At 36.0% G+C, this 19,282-nt stretch overlaps 2 protein-coding genes across 3 annotated transcripts in view; one reads left to right on the top strand and one right to left on the bottom strand.

Moving 5' to 3' along the window:
* nudt6 (nudix (nucleoside diphosphate linked moiety X)-type motif 6) overlaps positions 1 to 19,282 on the bottom strand; it is a 930,254-nt gene that overhangs the window by 325,896 nt on the left and 585,076 nt on the right. The window lies entirely within an intron of this gene.
* Positions 1 to 19,282, top strand: part of LOC127412743 (protocadherin Fat 4-like) — a 127,473-nt gene that overhangs the window by 50,122 nt on the left and 58,069 nt on the right. The window contains exons 2-4 of the mRNA XM_051649354.1: positions 5,897 to 6,028; positions 14,051 to 14,312; positions 14,436 to 14,786. Coding sequence (XP_051505314.1) covers positions 5,897 to 6,028; positions 14,051 to 14,312; positions 14,436 to 14,786 — 745 coding nt within the window. The remainder of the gene's footprint in view (positions 1 to 5,896; positions 6,029 to 14,050; positions 14,313 to 14,435; positions 14,787 to 19,282) is intronic.

Here is a 19,282-nt window from a genome sequence, read left to right as displayed (position 1 = left end):
GAAAAGAGTAACTATGTCTAAGCTAGCTATTATGAGAAAAATATAGGTAAAGCAAATTATGCTTTCCTTGTAAATGTCTAGGAAGCATACACGTAAATACAACATTATGATACTGATTGCCCAAACTTCCAGAACTTCAAACTATTGATTTATTTTGTCTGTTCATTTGTCGGCCCCATACGTCACAGAGGCTGTCTCGTTTCAGAAAAGCAAGTAGGACACTCTGAATGCAGAGGATGCTCCCTCGCTCCCTATGTAGGGAATGACTTAACCTTCAGTGTGCTGTCTGTCTGCACTGGTCTCAGAACAGTTTGAAATGCACCTTATAACACCATATAAAGCCTCTGAAAGCAACATTTTCCAGTTTTTGGATGAATCCATTTATTCTCAATGTGATAATACACAGTAACTATAGGAATGTATTTACTAATGTTAATAAATATGTACAGTGATAAAATAAAATATAACAAAATATATATTAAAATGAAGTGAAATTATCCACAGATGTGTTCATGTTGAAAGTTACTCAAAATAACAGTTTTTAAACTTTTGAGGGAATAATGTCCCAAAATCCACGTATGTGGACATCATGTTTATCAGCACGCTGATGCACGAAAAATGAACCGATTTTTTAAAGCGGCATATCAAAGGAAACTAGAGACTCTCCTCTTTACAACCAAACCAGTTTCAGTTAAAAAACTTAAAGAGATTTCTTACCAGAGGCACTTTTGTTGGGGCTGTGCCCGTAGGAGCGCTTCAAGGAAATCAACGTCATGTTGTTGTGTCACGTGACTCGGTGCGGCAGAAGTTTAACCCTTAAATGACAGTCTAGAGTCTTGTGAAGAGTATTCAGTCACTTTAAATTAATTGAAATTGTGTTGCGTATAACGAAACCAAAATGCAACGTCCACGCATGTGGACGCGGGAGTCGCACAAGGTTAAATAAAGCTTATTCTAAGTTAAGGACGCTCGGTTTACCGCTGCCTACAAAGGATGTGTCCAACCTAGTATCAGGTTTCGTAATGAAACAGCTATTACATGGTTATCTGGAATACTTGATTGTGATTGGTCAATTGTTGCATTCTGTGGTCAGATATTTGTGTATAATGATGAATAGTTGACCGTTGTCTCAGGGGAGCGATTTCCAGCTTCATGCCTCTCAGATCACTGCACACTATCTTTCTTCTCATACAATAAAATCATTTACTCTTCATGTTCATATTCATGTTTATTTTTGCATTATTTGTTAAGTAGCCATGCATTAAGTGTAACGCTGTACCGACAGCCAATCATGAAATAAATCTCATTGCTCTCAGAGTTGATTCCTTTATTTTCTTTAGATGAAGACAGTATCTCAATTGTTCTGGTTTTGTTTTGTTTTGGCATGAAACTTAATGGCTTATTGAGATACCGAAACACCTGTCTTCATATTTAGACTAAAACAAACCTCCTGTTTTAATTCAGACGGATGAGTTTGTTTATTGGCTCTGATGTGGATATTTACAGAGCGCACCGGATCGGCTTTTGAGTTCAAGTACTGAACTTCACATCGACCGGGTCAGAATTTGGCCTCCGCAGGGTGTTTGGTGTGTTGCTAACGCTGTAATTATCCACCTCACGTTCCATATATGACGAAATTGTTCATTTAGATTGAATATAACGCATATTTAAACTCTGGATCCAGATCAACTCTCTCACTTTCCTCTGCTGGTTTTATAAGCCCGTTCTCGTCCAGCTCGCAACTCTGTGATTTTAAATACAGCAGATATTAACATTTCTCCAGATGAGGCGAGAAGTGTGAGATTTGGGAGTTGGGTGCGGTACTCCAGTGAGTTTTATGTTAGATGTAATGAAGATGGTGTAAGTTACTGTTTTAAAACTGATTCCTAATCTCATTTTATGAGTCATTCAAAGTTATGGTAAATTAGTCACACACCTGTGACAATTCAGTTGTATTATAAAACGTATATTTCATATTCCAAATACTTATTGGATTAGTGTTCAAAGCCATGCATTGGGACCGCATATTCTATATTAATGCACATTTATATATAATAATTAATTATTGCATTTATTAATATTAATACATGATCATGTTGCTGTTGCTGTTTTAGACACTCCACTTTTTGTCATAATAAACAACACCCTTTATCTATGTTAAGTATAGGCTTATCAATTGAGGGAAAAGAAAACACTTCCCATATATTTTGCTGTTGATGTCAAAGACCGTGCGTCCAATCAAATTAAACCATATTTTGGTATTAATGAATCTGTCTCTCAAGCTCAAAGAAAATACCACCCAGACTACATTAAATACACATTCACTTGCATATTGTTGATTCTAGGGATGAGCATTGTGGAGTTATTTTGTAGTTGAATATCAGGTTGTGATATGTGTGTTAAAAATAACAGGTATGACATGTACGTGAAATGTATATTTTGTTTTATTCAAAAACGTTAGGACGAATGGTTTTAATATAAGCAAACTTCCTCAAACTATGCTTTTCTTTTGGAAAAACTTAAATGAACAGTATGTGTTAATAAAAGTGAAAAACAAAACAAATGTTACAATAAAAAGCATTGGCACTCACCCGTAGCTTACATAAAAAAATCGATTAAAATGTTTGTAAAAAAAACTTTATGTTGGCTTGAAAAAGCCTGGTCTGAAAGTTTAAAATAGATAGAAAAATCTACAAAAAATCTAAACTTGCCACAAATTTGCCACTCGGTATTTTCACACGCAATTGAGCTTTTATATTCGCCGCAAATATTTGCCTGAAGTGGTGAACCCCCGGCAAACCTTTTCCAACAATGGACAATTTGCCGCAAGTTTCCAGCAAAGCTGATTTGCATGTGAAAATTATTAGTGGCGAATTTGCGGCAAATTTGCCATGAACTCTTGATTTTCATAAGGGTAGATAGATAGATTAGATACACTATATGGCCAAAAGTTTGTGGACACCATATGTGCTTGATGAACATTTGATTTCAAACCCTTAGGCATCAGTTTCCCCCTCTGCTGTAATAACAGCTTCCACTCTTTTGGGAAGGCTCTCCACTATACTGTATGTAGTAACATGGCTGCAGGGATTTGCTCTCATTCAGACACAAGGCTATCAGTGAGGTCAGGAACTGATGTTGGTCAATGGGGCCTGACTCACAGTTGCTGTTCCAGTTCACCCCAAAAGTGATCAGTGGGGTTCAGGTTTGGGCTTTGTGCAGGCCAGTCAATTTCTTCCACGCCAGAGACAGTAAACCATTTCTTTATGGACCTCACTTTGTTCACAGGGGTATTGTCATGCTGGAACAGAAAAGGGCTATCCCCAAACAGTTGCCACAAATTTGGAAGCACACAAAGCCCAAGCCATTACATAAAGAAACATTAAGATTTTTCTTTACTGGATTTAATGGAGTAACCAAATTCATTAATTAGAAGGGGGTATCCACAAACTTTTGGCCATATAGTGTAGATAGATAGATGCTGATAGCATATAGCTAGCATGTTTTAGCACTTAGTTAGGTGTTGTTAGCATGTTTTTGCACTTAACTATGTGTTGCTAGCTTGTGTTAGCATGTTTTAGCACTTTGCTAGGTGTTGTTAGGATGTTTTAGCACATTTTTGGCATTGTTAGCATGTTTTTGCACTTAGCTAGGTGTTGCTAGCTTGTGTTAGCATGTTGCTAGCATGTTTCTACCATTTAGCTTGGTGTTGTTAGCATGTTTTAGCACGTAGCTAGGCATTGTTAGCATGTTTTTGCACTTAGCTAGGTGTTGTTAGGATGTTTAGCACTTTTTTGGCCTTGTTAGCATGTTTGTGAACTTAGCTAGGTGTTGCTAGCTTGTGTTAGCATGTTGGTAGCATGTTTCTACCATGTTGTAGCATTTAGCTTGGTGTTGTTAGCATGTTTTAGCACTTAGCTAGGCATTGTTAGCATGTTTTAGCACTTTGCTAGGTGTTGTTAGCATGTTTTAGCATGATGCTAGCATGTTTCTAGTGTGTTTTAACACTTTTCTAGACATTGCTAGCATGTATTAGCATGAAGCTAGCATAATTTAGCACTTAGCATTGGCACTCACCCAGAGTTTACATAAAAAAACAATACTGATGACAGTAGGATAATACACATTTATAAACTATAAGTCTACTTAAAATACACTATAATTAATCCTTGCCTACAGCAGGCAAATGCGCCAAGGAAAATCAATGTGCAATATTTCAGTAGTGATTTTAATAGTTGACTAGTTGGTGCGGAATGAGTACTTGATTAGTTGATAAGTCATGCACATCCCTAGTTGGTTCTGTGCAGTTACTGGATAATGTCAATAATGCTGCATTCCATTTAACTCAGAAAATAAAAATTTCCAACTTCCTTATATGAAAAGTCCAGTGGAACACTGTCAAAGCTGAAGTCAAACTTGGAACTTGGAAACTTGTGCAGAAATCTTCAACTCCGCTTTTGCCAAGATGCAAGTGCACAATGTCACGCAAACATGTCGGGAAGATTTACAAAGTTAGCGTAATGATAAACGGTTGATTCTCACGAAACCTGTGACGAAAGTGTCGTATTTAACCCCAAATCAATACCAAAAAAATAGGAAATGATATTTTGCATAAAGAAAATGAAGTCTACATCTAGGGCCATTGTGATTTTTTGCATTGCGACATTATTTTCAGGACACTTCAGCACATTTTACCACCAATTCTCATTACTGTAACACATCTGGATGTTTTACTTTTACTCTATTCAACTATTTTTATGCAAAAAAACAAAAAAAGTGCTGTCTGCACTGGTCTCAGAACAGTTTGAAATGCACCTTATTTTCATTCTAACTCCATATAAAGCCTCTGAAAGCAACATTTTCAGCTTTTGAATGCATCCATTTATTCTCAATGCGATATTTTAACTGAAAATGAGTCTATAGTCCACATATGTGGTCATTGTGTTTAACAGTGTGCTGATTCATGATAAATCACTCAAATGTTAAAAATTGTATATCAGATGAAACTAGAGACTCTAATCTTTTGACTCAAACAGGTTTGAGTGTAAAAACGTAATGAGGTTTCTTACCAGATGTAGTTTTGTTGCAGTTTCTCCCAAAGACAAACTCCGCTGTGATCAGCACCATGTTGTTTTGTCACATGACTCTGTAGTTGAAAGTTTAACCCTTTAATGACAGCACAGAGTCTCCTGAACTGAGATCAGTCGGTTTAAATTATGCATAGTCCATAAGGTAATGTCCACGCATGTTGACATGGGGAGGTTATTACCGTAACACTGATTTAAAAAAAGATGCAGTTATACAATGACTTTTAAAGTTAAAATTAATATGATTTCCTGTAAAGCTGCTTTGAAACAATGTGTATTGTGAAGTAAAAATAATCCATCCATCTAATTTCATGTTGTGGTAATGAGAATTTGTGGCTAAAATATGCAAAAATGTCATGAAAATAATGCAAAAAAAAATTAATGGCCCAATAAAAAGGCTTCATTTTCAATATGAAAAATATAATTTGATTTTGGAGTAACGTGAGTGTTGCAGTTGTGTTTGCTTATGGCACCTTCGGAGATCGGAGATATCATGTCGTAATTTCCCACACTCGACTTTAAATGTAATGCAGCATAAATTTCAATTTTGCACAGTAAACAATTTTGGTACTGTTTCGGGTCACCGCTTGATGTCCAGTGTAAAATCTCATTCCTGAACAACTTGTTTAATGTGATTATTAATAGTCTGGTTTATTGAATATTGGTGTCTTGTATAATAATCCTGCTGTTGCTGTAGAAAATATTCTTTCACTGTTGTAGTTTTCACAGACTGCAGTCATGATGTTTTGATTTCTCTCTTAATTGCTGTTGCTAATGAAGGTCTCTCTCTCTCTCTCTCTCTCTCTCAGGTTGAGATCACTCTTCAGGACGTGAATGATAATCCTCCGATCTTTCCCACTGACACGCTGGATGTCACAATCCTGGAGAACATCAGTGATGGGTTCAGGATAATGCAGCTAACAGCCACAGATGCAGATGAGGTAAAGATTCCCTCTGGAATACTCGCGGTCACTCCAGACGCTTTGCTCTGTGTACTCTGGCAGGACACGTGGATATTTGAGTGAAATCTGCTGGGATAAATGTTTGCTACGGTTACTGTGCGGAAAACGTTGAAACATCAGTCATTGGGCTAATACAAAGGAATGGCGCACAGACAGATCTGTCTCGCCACATGAAAAATGTCAGACGTTGATTGATATCGGTAATAGCGCTAGCAGAAATGTGGGTGTGGTTTGTTTGGCTCCGCCTCCAGGTGTAGCGACAGCGCCCACACCTTTAGACATGTTTCCGTAGAGCTATATTAATTTAATTCAGCAGAAAAGGGGGGCGACACAGTCTAGCAAACTGATGCTCTGTGAAGGTATTTCACTTTTGCTTCTCGTCGAGGTCACCTGACACATGGAATGGCAAATATGCCAATTCGTCTCAGAGTGACGGTGTGTTGGCAGCCGTGTGTTCATTCTCAGAGAGATCGCTCTAGGTCATATTACATCACGGGACTGAGTGTGAACTATTCATGCACTGAGAGAAATCGAATTCTCCCCTGAGCTCATTTGCGTCTCTCTGCTGGACTGTGTCCTTCCCTTCTTCAGCTCAGTTGTCTGATCCATGTGAAGCCAGAACAATCAGCTATTACTATTTAATAATTACTATTTATTTATTTAAAATTTTTTGTTTATTCATGATAACGTCAACAATCAGTGTTGGGTGTAATGCATTATTAAGTAATTAATCACTGTAATTAAGTTACTTTTTCATTGAAAGTAAAGTAAGGGATTACTCTTAATTTTTGAGTAATTTAATTAGTAACTTCTGATTTAATTGTGTTAAATACTGTACAGACTATAGAACAATTCTATATAATTACTGTAATTAAGTTACTTTTTAATTGAAAGTAAAGGGATTACTTTTAATTTTTCAGTAATTTAATTAGTAACTTCTGATGTAATTGCGTTAAATACTGTACAGACTATAGAACAATTCTATATAATTACTGTAATTAAGTTACTTTTTAATTGAAAGTAAAGTAAGGGATTACTCATAATTTTTCAGTAATTTAATTAGTTACTTTTGATGTAATTGCGTTAAGTACTGTACAGACTATAGAACAATTCTATACAATTTCTGTAATTAAGTTACTTTTTAATTGAAAGTAAAGTAAGGGATTACTCATAATTTTTGAGTAATTTAATTAGTAACTTCTGATTTAATTGTGTTAAATACTGTACAGACTATAGAACAATTCTAAATAATTGCTGTAATTTAGTTACTTTTTCATTGAAAGTAAAGTAAGGGATTACTCAATTTTTCAGTAATTTAATTAGTTACTTCTGATGTAATTGCGTTAAATACTGTACAGACTATAGAACAATTCTATATAATTACTGTAATTAAGTTACTTTTTCATTGAAAGTAAAGTAAGGGATTACTCTTAATTTTTTAGTAATTTAATTAGTAACTTCTGATGTAATTGCATTAAATACTGTACAGACTATAGAACAATTCTATATAATTACTGTAATTAAGTTACTTTTTCATTGAAAGTAAAGTAAGGGATTACTCTTAATTTTTCAGTAATTTAATTAGTAACTTCTGATGTAATTGCATTAAATACTGTACAGACTATAGAACAATTCTATATAATTACTGTAATTAAGTTACTTTTTCATTGAAAGTAAAGTAAGGGATTACTCTTAATTTTTTAGTAATTTAATTAGTAACTTCTGATGTAATTGCATTAAATACTGTACAGACTATAGAACAATTCTATATGAAACAATAGTGAATTTAAAATTGAAATTTAACGTCAAATGTTACAATTAAATTATTTGGCTAGTTCATGAATAATTTATTTTGAAAGAATTAAAAGAACAGTTTCATGTCTATCCTTTGTGTATTTTTCATCTGGTTGAGGTTGATCAGGGTTTTAGAAAGTAATTAGTAATAAGTAATGCAATTACTTTTCAGAAAGAGTAATTAGTAAAGTAATCTAATTACACTGTAGAAGATGTCATTAGTAGTTAGTAATTAATTACTTTTTTAGAGTAACTTACCCAACACTGTCAGCAAACTACATGAAAGAAAGAGCTCGCCCTCGGTTGTGCGCTCTATCTAGAACTCAAGTCCCGTTGTGCATTCGCTGCCTTCATTGATGCACAGATTTAAGTTATAATATTATATTAATGTTGTTGATAGAGCTGATTAAGCTATATATATATAATAGGTTATTAAAAAGTGCTTCAGTTTACTGGGGATCATGCCAGGGGCGATCTTCGCAATGCTCTCTCTTCAAGTTCAGATGTTCAAGCTCTGTTCTGCGTTTGCTTCATTGCAGATGTAAGCTGTTATATTATATTCATGCTATCGATGGCTTGTTTATCTCATATATTTATATGTTGCATTTGAAAAAGGTGATTAAAAAGCACTTAAGTTAGCCAGGGACATGCACTTTAATCTCTCGACATGCAGCTTAGATGAAAAAAATCCTTACAATACTAAAACTGGATCTTTTGAATAAACAAGGTGTTTCTTCTTCTAAAACATTGTCAGTGCATTGGTTAATATCATGCAGTGTTGTATATTTCACGTCAACTATGTTTGAATTAAAATTGTTACAATTATCCTCATAATCCCGTCTTTGTTAACGGAATCAAATATAACCTCAAACATTTGTATGTAATTGCGTTGATGAAATTAACACCGCTTTCAGGATGTGTATTCAGTGCGGCTGGAAACATAATAACTCGCAAAAAATCTAAAGCATCTGACAATTGAAAAGCTTCCAGCAAAGGTAAAAATTGTGATGGCTAGACGACTGGGTCAGAGCATCTCTAAACGGCAGGTCTTGTGGGGCGTTCCCGGTATGCAGTGGTTAGTACCTACCAAAAGTGGTCCAAGGAAGGACAACCGGTGAACCGGTGACAGGGTCATGGGCGCGCAAGGCTCATTGATGCTATACCGTCTGGTCTGATCCCACAGAAGAACTACTGTAGCACAGATTGCTGAAAAACTTAATGCTGGTCATGATAGAAAGGTGTCAGAACACACAGTACATTGCTGCGTATGGAGCTGCGTATGGGGCTGCGTACCCGCAGACCGGTCAAAGTGCCCATGCTGACCCCTGTCCACCGCCGAAAGCACCTATAATGGGCACATGAGCGTCAGAACTGGACCATGGAGCGATGGAAGAAGGTCGCCTGGTCTGATGAATCACGTTTTCTTTTAGATCACGTGGACGGCCAGGTGCGTGTGCGTCGTTTACCTGGGGAAGAGATGGCAGCAGGATGCGATGTGGGAAGAAGGCAGCCCAGCGGAGACAGTGTGATGCTCTGGGCAATGTTCTGCTGGGAAACCTTGGGTCCTGGCATTCATGTGGATGTTACTTTGACATGTACCACCTACCTAAAAATCGTTGCAGACCACGTACACCCCTTCATGGCAATGGTATTCCCTGATGGCAGTGGCCTCTTTCAGCAGGATAATACGCCCTGCCATAATGCACATACTGTTCAGGAATGGTTTGAGGAACATGACGAAGAGTTCAAGGTGTTGCTCTGGCCTACAAATTCCCCAGATCTCAATCCGATTGAGCATCTATGGGATGTGCTGGACCAACAAGTCAGATCCATGGAGGCCTCACCTCGCAACTTACAGGACTTAAAGGATCTGCTGCTAACGTCTTGGTGTCAGATACCGCAGGACACCTTCAGAGGTCTTGTGGAGTCGGTGCTGTTTTGGCGGCACGAGGGGGACCTACATGATACTAGGCAGGTGGTTTTAATGTTGTGACTGATCAGTGCAGATGACCTCAAAGCTAACACACATGAACTAAAAGTTACAAAACTCTGAAGTTTTTTTTGTTCTCTCGGTAGTCAACTTTGTCTCAGATGTTTCTCATAAAATTCCTTAAGTGAAACACAAACAGACAGAAATAATTCAATTGTTGAAATCTCTTCTGAGACCAAAGGAAACATGATGGGAAATCCAGAGATCTGCTGCAGTGATCAATGACTGCAGCAGCGGAGGAATAATATTCACTCGTTTCCTTCCTGTCTGCCAGCACACTTATGACACAGAGAGACAATAAGAGCTAAAGCACTTTCTAAGAGAATTAAACAGTATTTCAGAAAGATTGAAAGAGGAAGAAAGAAAACAAACAGTGTTGTTAATAGAGCATTACAAAAAACGTGTGGTGTTAATGGGCTACAGGGATGGTATCAGAGGACTACACAAAGCATGTGTAGATTTCATCGTAAAAGACAGATTTTGTATACGCACTAAAGATAAACGCTGCTGCTAAAAATGATTTCTTAGTCATTGTCAAGACATTACGATGTGTTTTCAGAAAGATTTCTTGAATAGATGTTACATGTTTTATTTTCACCCTACTGGAAAAGTATTTTTGATTTTGTAAGCATAAATCGATTTGGCATCTCCGTAATAATTTGGCATTATTACTGCAATAATGATTACTTCTGATTCGAGTGCTTCATTTAATACTCTTTTGTTTTAAATGTGTTGTTTTTAATAAAAAGCAGTTTATAAGTCTGTTGAGTTACATCACTTGGCCAGTTCACACACGAGTAAAAGAGTACATACGTGCTGTCAAATGTCATTTAAAGTTTATTTATTTAAAATCCCAACATATGCATGGGAAATTGCGCATGCACATTTGAATGCCTCTTTCGTGCGTATGCAACGTTTAGATATCAGGTCCCTGGTCATTTAACTCCACATCAAATAAAACATCAAGAAAATATATTTTGCATAAAGAAAATGAAGATTAAGAGTTTTGAGAAAGCTGAGAAAGGTCCTCAAATAACAATAATTCAATTTATAATGATACAATTATTATTAATAGTTATATTTAAATTTTTGGAACCGTAATTTATTTATTTATTATTATACATTTTGTTTTGCATTGTAACATCATTTTCATATACTTCGTTTAAACTGTATTATTGGTTTTTTTTTTTTGTTTTTTGTTTTTTTTAGATAAAATGTGCTTAATTATTATGAAAGTTCATGTCATCTTGACATCTGAATGTATGAAAATTTGGGCTGTCAATCATTTAAAAATGTTAGCAAATTAATTACATGATATGCAGACCAATTAAATAGAATTACTCACAGTTAAATGCAAAAATCAGTATTTGCTTATAAAAAAGGCACTCAAATAACAATAATTCAATATATAATGATACAATTATTTTAAATAGTTGTATTTAATAATTATATATATATATACAATGACGTAGATTTGGTTTGAACATTGAGAGGGACTAAATGTGGGTCCGGTGTGGGTGGGGGGGTCGGTTTGGGAGAGGGGTCGTAATTTCGACACATTACACAAGGCATAATAACAGTTCAAATTAATGGACAGATAAATAAAAAAGTATATTCAAAGTAGGGATGTTGTGGTGTAAGTTTTTAACGGTTAGATTACCGTCTGAAGAAAAAAATCGCGGTTAACCGGTTTTACATTTATATGCACATTTTCTTATTATGCAACAGCACTGATGCAAAAAAATGCATATCATATAACAATTGTCTAAACGTCTAAGTGGACGTATTTCTGGGGGATATGTAATCTAAAATAAGAAAACTAATAAACACACACACACACACAAACACACAAACACACACACACACACAGACACACTCACACACACACACACACACACACACACACACATACACGCTCACACACACACACACACTCACTCACACACACACACACACACACACACATGTTGGTGCAGCTATCATTATGAGGACTCTCCATAGACATAATGATTTTTATACTGTATAAACTATAGATTCTATCCCCTAACCCTAACCCTACCCCTAAACCTAACCCTCACAAAAAACTTTCTGCATTTTTACATTTTCAATAAAACATCGTTTAATATGTTTTTTAAGTGATTTGAATTATGGGGACACTAGAAATGTCCTCATAAACCACATTTATAGCATAATACCCTTGTAATTACCAGTTTATAACCTAAAAAAAAGTCCTCGTAAACCATTAAACCTGCCCACAAATAATGCAAATATTAAAATATAATGCTTTTACTCCAACTTTATGCTGTATTTTAATGGTAAAACCATGTTTTTTTTTTTTATAAGAGTTCAGACAGAGTCAGCACTGTAGAGTCTGGATCCCTCTGTTTCTTTATTGAGAATGAATCGAGCGCTCTTTGATGTTTGCCGGAGTCTGTCTGACCTAATATTGTGTTCTGCTCAACTGACACGTCACGGTCTGTCATCAGCGTTATTCATATGTAACGTTAGGTTTGTCCTCCTCCGGCTCATCATAGTATCAGATGTTTAGCGGCTGCACTAGCGGCAGGTATCAGGGGATCTATTAGCAGAATTTACAGAGGAACCGAATCTCCCAACAGTTCAAAGAGCGCGACCCGCCCGCCGACGATACTAACAGACAACTGCTGGAGCTGTCGAGCTCTCTCTTAGTCAGCCTCTTTTTATGTGTCTCTTTTTGTCTCTCTGTCTCTCTTACACACATGTGCTGTCTAACTGTATAAAGTAGCAGCAGTGGTTGTGTGTTTAGAAACATGATCATTGTGTGGATGTGTGTGTCAGCTGCGGACTGCACATGTGACCTCACAGAAACTTGACACCAGTGTGGTAATTAAATACTTTGCACTCTCACTAATTGGTGCTACTGAAATCTGAAGTTCAACACTCTGAATGTCTGTTTGTATCTGGAGTGACGTTATACACTGACACATGCACAATCATATTTACTCAATATTTTCCGCCCTGCTGAAAACAGAAACTGCCAAAGTTGCTTGGTTGGTCTCATATGGTTTAAGCTGGTCTAGCTGGTCTTTAAACATGACTATTTGATACCCTCTAAACCCCTCTAAAACCAGACTACCAGACCAGCCTGACCAGTGAAACCAGACTGGTGACCAGCAAACCAGCCTAGGCTAGTTTAAGATGGTTTTGTCAGCAGGGCTGTGAACTAACGCGTTCTAAATTTGACATTAAATCAAACAATTAATTGGTAGATATTGTTCTGTAAATTACAATTCTTGTCTTTCTGAAGCAACTTTCCTGGTTGACATCAGCAGGAAAATAATTTCAACCAAATATTGAAAAATATGGAGAGAATTACCACAATTGCCAAATCTTAAAGTACAGATATGTCAGGAGCATTACTAAGTACTCTAGTTACTTTTTAGGTTGGTGTTTGCAAACAAACCAAATTCATTTCTGTCCGCTATTTTAAGATTTTAAGAGAAACATACTCTTTCAAATTCCTCGTAGACCATAAGTCCGATTTGCATGAAATTTGGCATGCATCATCTAGAGACGGGCATGACAAAAAGTGATCAAAATAATTTTGTTTCGACAAATAGTTCTGAAGATATAAGCCAATGAATTTTTTGCCCGTGGCCCAAATTCACTTATCAACCAGAATCCTTGAACAATTTGAAAAATCAGAATTAAGCTGATGATTTTTATTGAAATTCTTTTGATAATTAGTGGAAACATTTTATAGACGGTAATGAAATTGGAGATATATATTTCGCTTGACTCGCTTGAATCAAAGGAAGAGCGTTGAAAACATTGAAGATTTTAACCGAAACTTTAAAGTGTGTATTGTTGCACCACCTAGAGTCAGATGGGTGTGCATTTGCACCTGAGTAGTGGGGGGGACTTGGGACCATTCTGCCAAATTTGGTGTCTCTAGGATTTACGGTTTTTGCTGCCCAGACACTTTTGAAGCTTGGAGCCCTAAAAATATAATGTCCTGTTTTCTCACTTTTTATTACAATCTTGATCAAATCAAGTCCTAGCCTACATTATTACCTGTTGAATATTTGGTTTAATTTATGACACATTACGGAAATTAATTGAATTGCAAATGCTGTTTTATGTTGACTTTAAAGCAATATTTGCAAATCAATGCAATGTGAATTTAAATGAATGAGAAAAATCTGCATATTTGATTAAAACTGTGCATTTCTGTTTAGGGTCCAAACGCTCTGGTGACGTACGCCATCATCAGCGGAGCAGACGACAGCTTCCGTATCGATCCCGAATCCGGTGAGCTGATCGCCACCAAACGCCTAGACAGAGAGCGCCGGTCGAAGTATTCGCTGCTGGTGCGTGCAGACGACGGTCAGCAGTCTTCAGACGTACGAGTAAACATCACCGTCAATGACGTCAACGATCACACACCCAAGTTTTCCCGCTCAGTGTATTCATTTGATATTCCAGAGGACATGACTCCAGGTATGACACCACACAGTCATGAAGATCATGATCACATGATCGATCGATTCTGATTCAGGGATTAGAATTGGAATATTCTATATTTAGTTTAGTTTTGAGACTCTGTTGAATTTTTTTATTCAGGTGCTATCGTGGCAGCAATCTTGGCCAGTGACTCTGACTCGGGGTTAAACGGTGAGATCACATACTCTATAGAGGAGGATGATGAAGATTCAACCTTCCTCCTGAATCCGGTCACCGGTGTGTTTAACGTCACTCGTCCTCTGGACTATGAGTCTCAGCAGTTCTTCATCCTGACGGTCCAGGCCCGGGACGGAGGTGGTCTGTCCAGTTCCGTCCGCGTCTACTTCAACCTGTTGGACGTGAACGATAACCCACCAGTCTTCAACAGCTCCATGTACAGCACGTCAATCCTCGAGAGTTTGAGTCCAGGAGCGGCCGTCCTCACCGTCAGCGCGACAGACGCAGATGATGGTACGACACAAACTCTAAATGTTTAAATGTTCTCGACAGCTAACCGAAACACCACCGTCACAAGTTCTAAAACACGTTAGGATAATTTGGGGTGCAATGTTCATAAATGTGACCTTACGAAAAATCTTAATGGACACTTTTCATCGATTGTGATGATGTATTTCTGCCTTAATTAGCAGCGTCAATCTAGCACTACCGTTTTAATTATTTAAGGTAAATTTATAACATTAATGCCTTAATGAGGTTTGAAATACAGCTGCTGAGGGAGTGACAATAATTTGGCATCATTCTTTTGATTGTCGTTATTTTTTCGTCTTTTGAAAAGTCATGGAAACGTAATATTGAATTTGGTAACACTTTCTATGAAGCCCATATTTATAATGCATTAGTAATGCCTCATAATACATCTTATTAGTTATAACTTCTCATAAATAATTATTACTACAGTTATAAGACATTATAAGACTTCCCTTATTCATAGTTATACTTTAGAGTACAATGCATTAGAACACTAGTTTTAATGCAGCAGAAGTTAATAAAGTTAATGGTATAAGTGCTGTATAGTGTAAACAGTTAAAGACTTTATGATCATATTATAAGTGCTCTTTACCTGCTTTAAGTAAAGTTAATAAAGAAATATCTTCTTATAAACAGCCATAACATAAACTTGTAACATACAGATCAATACTTTACAAGTCAAACTTATATAATGGAAGTTATTTATAAAAGAAGTCTCCAAATAAGATGCACAAACATTAAAGTTTATTGAATAGAGTCCAGTGTATTTTGTGCATGTGTAATGTATATAACTTCCAGCATGACTTATAATGACTTATAAGCACTTAAAAATATCTTCTGGATGTTTATAAGACATTGGGTCCTATTTTAAGTGCGCAGGCGTTACGTGCAACACAATGCCTTAAGTCATAAGCGCAAAGTCAATGGGCATTGCCATGAAGTTTTGGTATTTTCGTGCAAGCATGCACAAGTCTAGGTGAAATCATGCACGCAATGCGCAAAAAGGCTGGACCCAAGAGCAATTTAATTCTGAGGTTCTTCTCCGATTATTCCAGCATCCGCATCCTATTATAAGCACCAGTGATATAAACAAAGACAGCACATTCATAAGAAGTTGGTAGTGTAAATGGACTGGATGCAATGAGTTAGAAGAATAGAAATATGGACTTACATTGTTTTGTGCATTAAATGTGTCCTTGTTGAATGTCAGTCATATTTCTATGACAGTGACACACTTCTTTTTAACGCATGGAAAATGTATTATTAATAATTTTCATCTACTGACACACAAATCATGACTAGTATTAACAGTAATTGTATATTGTTATAATGCATTATACTCTAAAGTATAACTATGAATATGTAAGTATTATAATGTATTATAATTGTGGTTATAATTATTTATGAGAAGTTATAACTAATTATAAGGTGTATTATGAGACATTACTAAAGCATTATAGTGCCTTTACAATGCATTATAAATACAGGCTTCATAGAAAGTGTTACGGTGAATTTTTCTGTTTGCTTTAGGAGCAAATGGAAACGCAAAAATGGTATTTGCTGTGATCTCTCTTTCAGCACTATAAAAATTTACCCAGCACTAGTTTACAATCCCAGAAAACCAATTCCAGAAATGTACAAATGGTCCTATAAATACGCTCCATCATTTAAGCAAAACATACAGTAATTTCTTATTTCTTCCTTTTGATTTTGGGCTGAAATGTGTCCTGAATATTTTATTGACAGGTTTTCACCCTGTTTAAAGTTAAAGTTTCTTGTCTCATGTCTCAAGTCTCTGTTTTAAATTGTCCAATGTGCTTCTGATGACCTACATTCCTGTCTGTGGCTTTCCCTCTTTTCTCTCTCTCTCTCTCCTGCTGGTTTTCCGTTTCTTTTTTTAAGCACATCCCTGTGTATATGTGTGCGTGGCGTCCTCTTTGCATTCGTAACGATACAAGACTCGAGACGTTATTGTTAGCACTTTGTGACCCCTGACCTCTGACCCCTGTGGCGGAGGTCAGCGTTTAGGTTCTGATGTTTTGTAAATAGCGTCAGTGTGGGAAGGCGTTCCACATGAGCAGCGTCTGACCTTCATTACTGATGCTCAATTAAAGCTCATTTACTCTGAACAGACGAGATTGTATCTACAGATCCAGATCACGCTCACTGTAGCATTAGAACTGCTTCAACACAACTGGACAATAAAGTATTCATCGAAAAATAACAGCCAATCCTTCAAAATACAACAATTATGCAGAATATCATGTAGTTTGTATTTCACTCAGAACACTGGAAAATAACTTGCTAATGCTAATGTGAATGCTCGATCTGTGCTGTTTTTTTACAATCAACGTTAACGTTTTTCATGTCTGTTTAATGATCTTACGAGTGATGGTATCTTGGGTTAATGTGCTTCACGTTTAGACAAAAATAGCTCTGAAAGCTAATTATTTTGTGAACAAAAAACATAAAAATGAGACAGAAACTCCAATATTTGTGAGCTGCCTTGTTGTCTGCTGTCTGCATATGCTGCTGTACTTTCTAAAACAGCATATGCTAACTGATATGAAGTCTAATAACTGACTTATTTTGAGTGCTCTACATAGGCAACATCTTTGTGTGTCACAAAAATATAACTGCTCACTTAAAGCGCAAAAGACACTCCACTCAAGTTTTATGTTATGTTACTAACATGATACTCTAATAGCCATAAATACAGTACATTATTTAAATTTTTATATAATTACATTTTATTGTGGATAACATTTTTTAATGAACATTAATAATGTATTTAATTTAATCAAATGTATTTAATTACATTTAATTTACATTTATTTGATATTTTATTATTGTGGCCCAACCACTGAAATTGTGGAGGCACTATTGTTCTTCTAATTGTTCTTCTATTGTTCTACAGATTTTTGATATATCAGATGGTGTTGCCATGGCGACACGATAAAGTAACATCAAAAAATGGGAAACAGGAAGTGTCTCAGATCTTCTACATGCATCGTGTGATTTACATAAAAATTGAGCCGTATGTTTGGCCTTGCGGGCTGATCACATTGATGTGGCAAAGAAGTGTGGCACTTTTAACAAACAAAATGTTTACCTGAATTGCTTAAATTTTTTTGGAATAATGTCAAGACAGTGCAGATTTAAAATTCTGAAGGGATTCTTGATATCTTAAATAGTGTTGCTATGGCAACACATTAAATGTCATTATTCCTTTTTATGTATATTCACATGTTTTTGAGGTACTTGGCATGCTTGATATTTTGCACACACATCAGAGTTGTTGGTTATTATGCCTAGGCAAAAGTTAACACATTGGCGTGGTCTGGGAGGTCTGTAGCGCCACATTTTGACAAAAGTGGTGGGGTCAGTTTCTTCTACGGTCACCAAACTTGCTACATATATTGTTCTCATCAAGCCGGACAACTTTCAAAATGACAGTCATTAGCTCCGCCTAACAGGAAATCGGCCATTTTTTATTGAATATGCATTTTATGAAAATTGCAGGCCCTGAACTTTTGAATACTCCTCCTAGGGGATTCATGTGATTGTCACCAAATTTAGGCAATATTATGCCAAGACATTGAAGATCCTAAATTGTGAACTGATTTTTGATATATCGATCTGTGTTGCCATGGCAAGGCATTAAATTAATGGCAAAAAATGGGAAACAGTAAGTGTCTTATATCTTCTGTGTGCATTGTGTGATTTAGATTAAAATTGAGATGTACGTTTAGTCTTGGGGGCTAATCACATGGATTTGACTATTTTGATTCACGGTCATAGTGCCACCACATGGCAGCAGGAAGTGTGGCTCTTACAACAGACTTTAAAATAGTTCTCTTATATTTTCCCAAATTGCTTCAAAATTGTTTAGAATAATGTCAAAAGCCAAATGCATGTGTCCACCTTGCATTGTTTTTCTGTAAGCCACCGGGTGGAAATGGACCACTTGTGCTTAGGCCTGTCATCGCTGCTTGCAGCTATATTTTTACTTTATTCTAATTAGATAATATTATATATATTTTGTATTATTTTTAAATTAATTTTAACATTTAATTTATTAAGCTGCCTTGTTGCCTACTGTCTACATTGGCTGCTATGATTTCTAAAACAGCATATGCAAACTGATTTGAAGTCTCATAACTGACTGATTTAGAGTGATCTACATAGGCAACATCTCTGTGCAGCACAAAAATATCACTGCTCACTTAAAGCGCAAAAGACACTCCACTCAAGTTTTATGTTATGTTACTAACATGATACTCTAATAGGCATTACTGCATTATTTAAATTTTTATATTATTACATTTTATAGTGGATTTAAATTTTTTATTAACATTAATATTTAAATTAATAATTAATTAAATAAATTAATTAATTTAATCAAATGTATTTAATTACATTTTATTGACAATTATTTTTATTGATTTTATTTGGTATTTTTTATTTTACTTTATTCT

This window comes from Myxocyprinus asiaticus, chromosome 22 (genome assembly GCF_019703515.2).
Source record: "Myxocyprinus asiaticus isolate MX2 ecotype Aquarium Trade chromosome 22, UBuf_Myxa_2, whole genome shotgun sequence".
NCBI classification, from domain to species: Eukaryota; Metazoa; Chordata; class Actinopteri; order Cypriniformes; family Catostomidae; genus Myxocyprinus; species Myxocyprinus asiaticus.
This window is presented reverse-complemented; position numbering and strand designations above follow the sequence as displayed.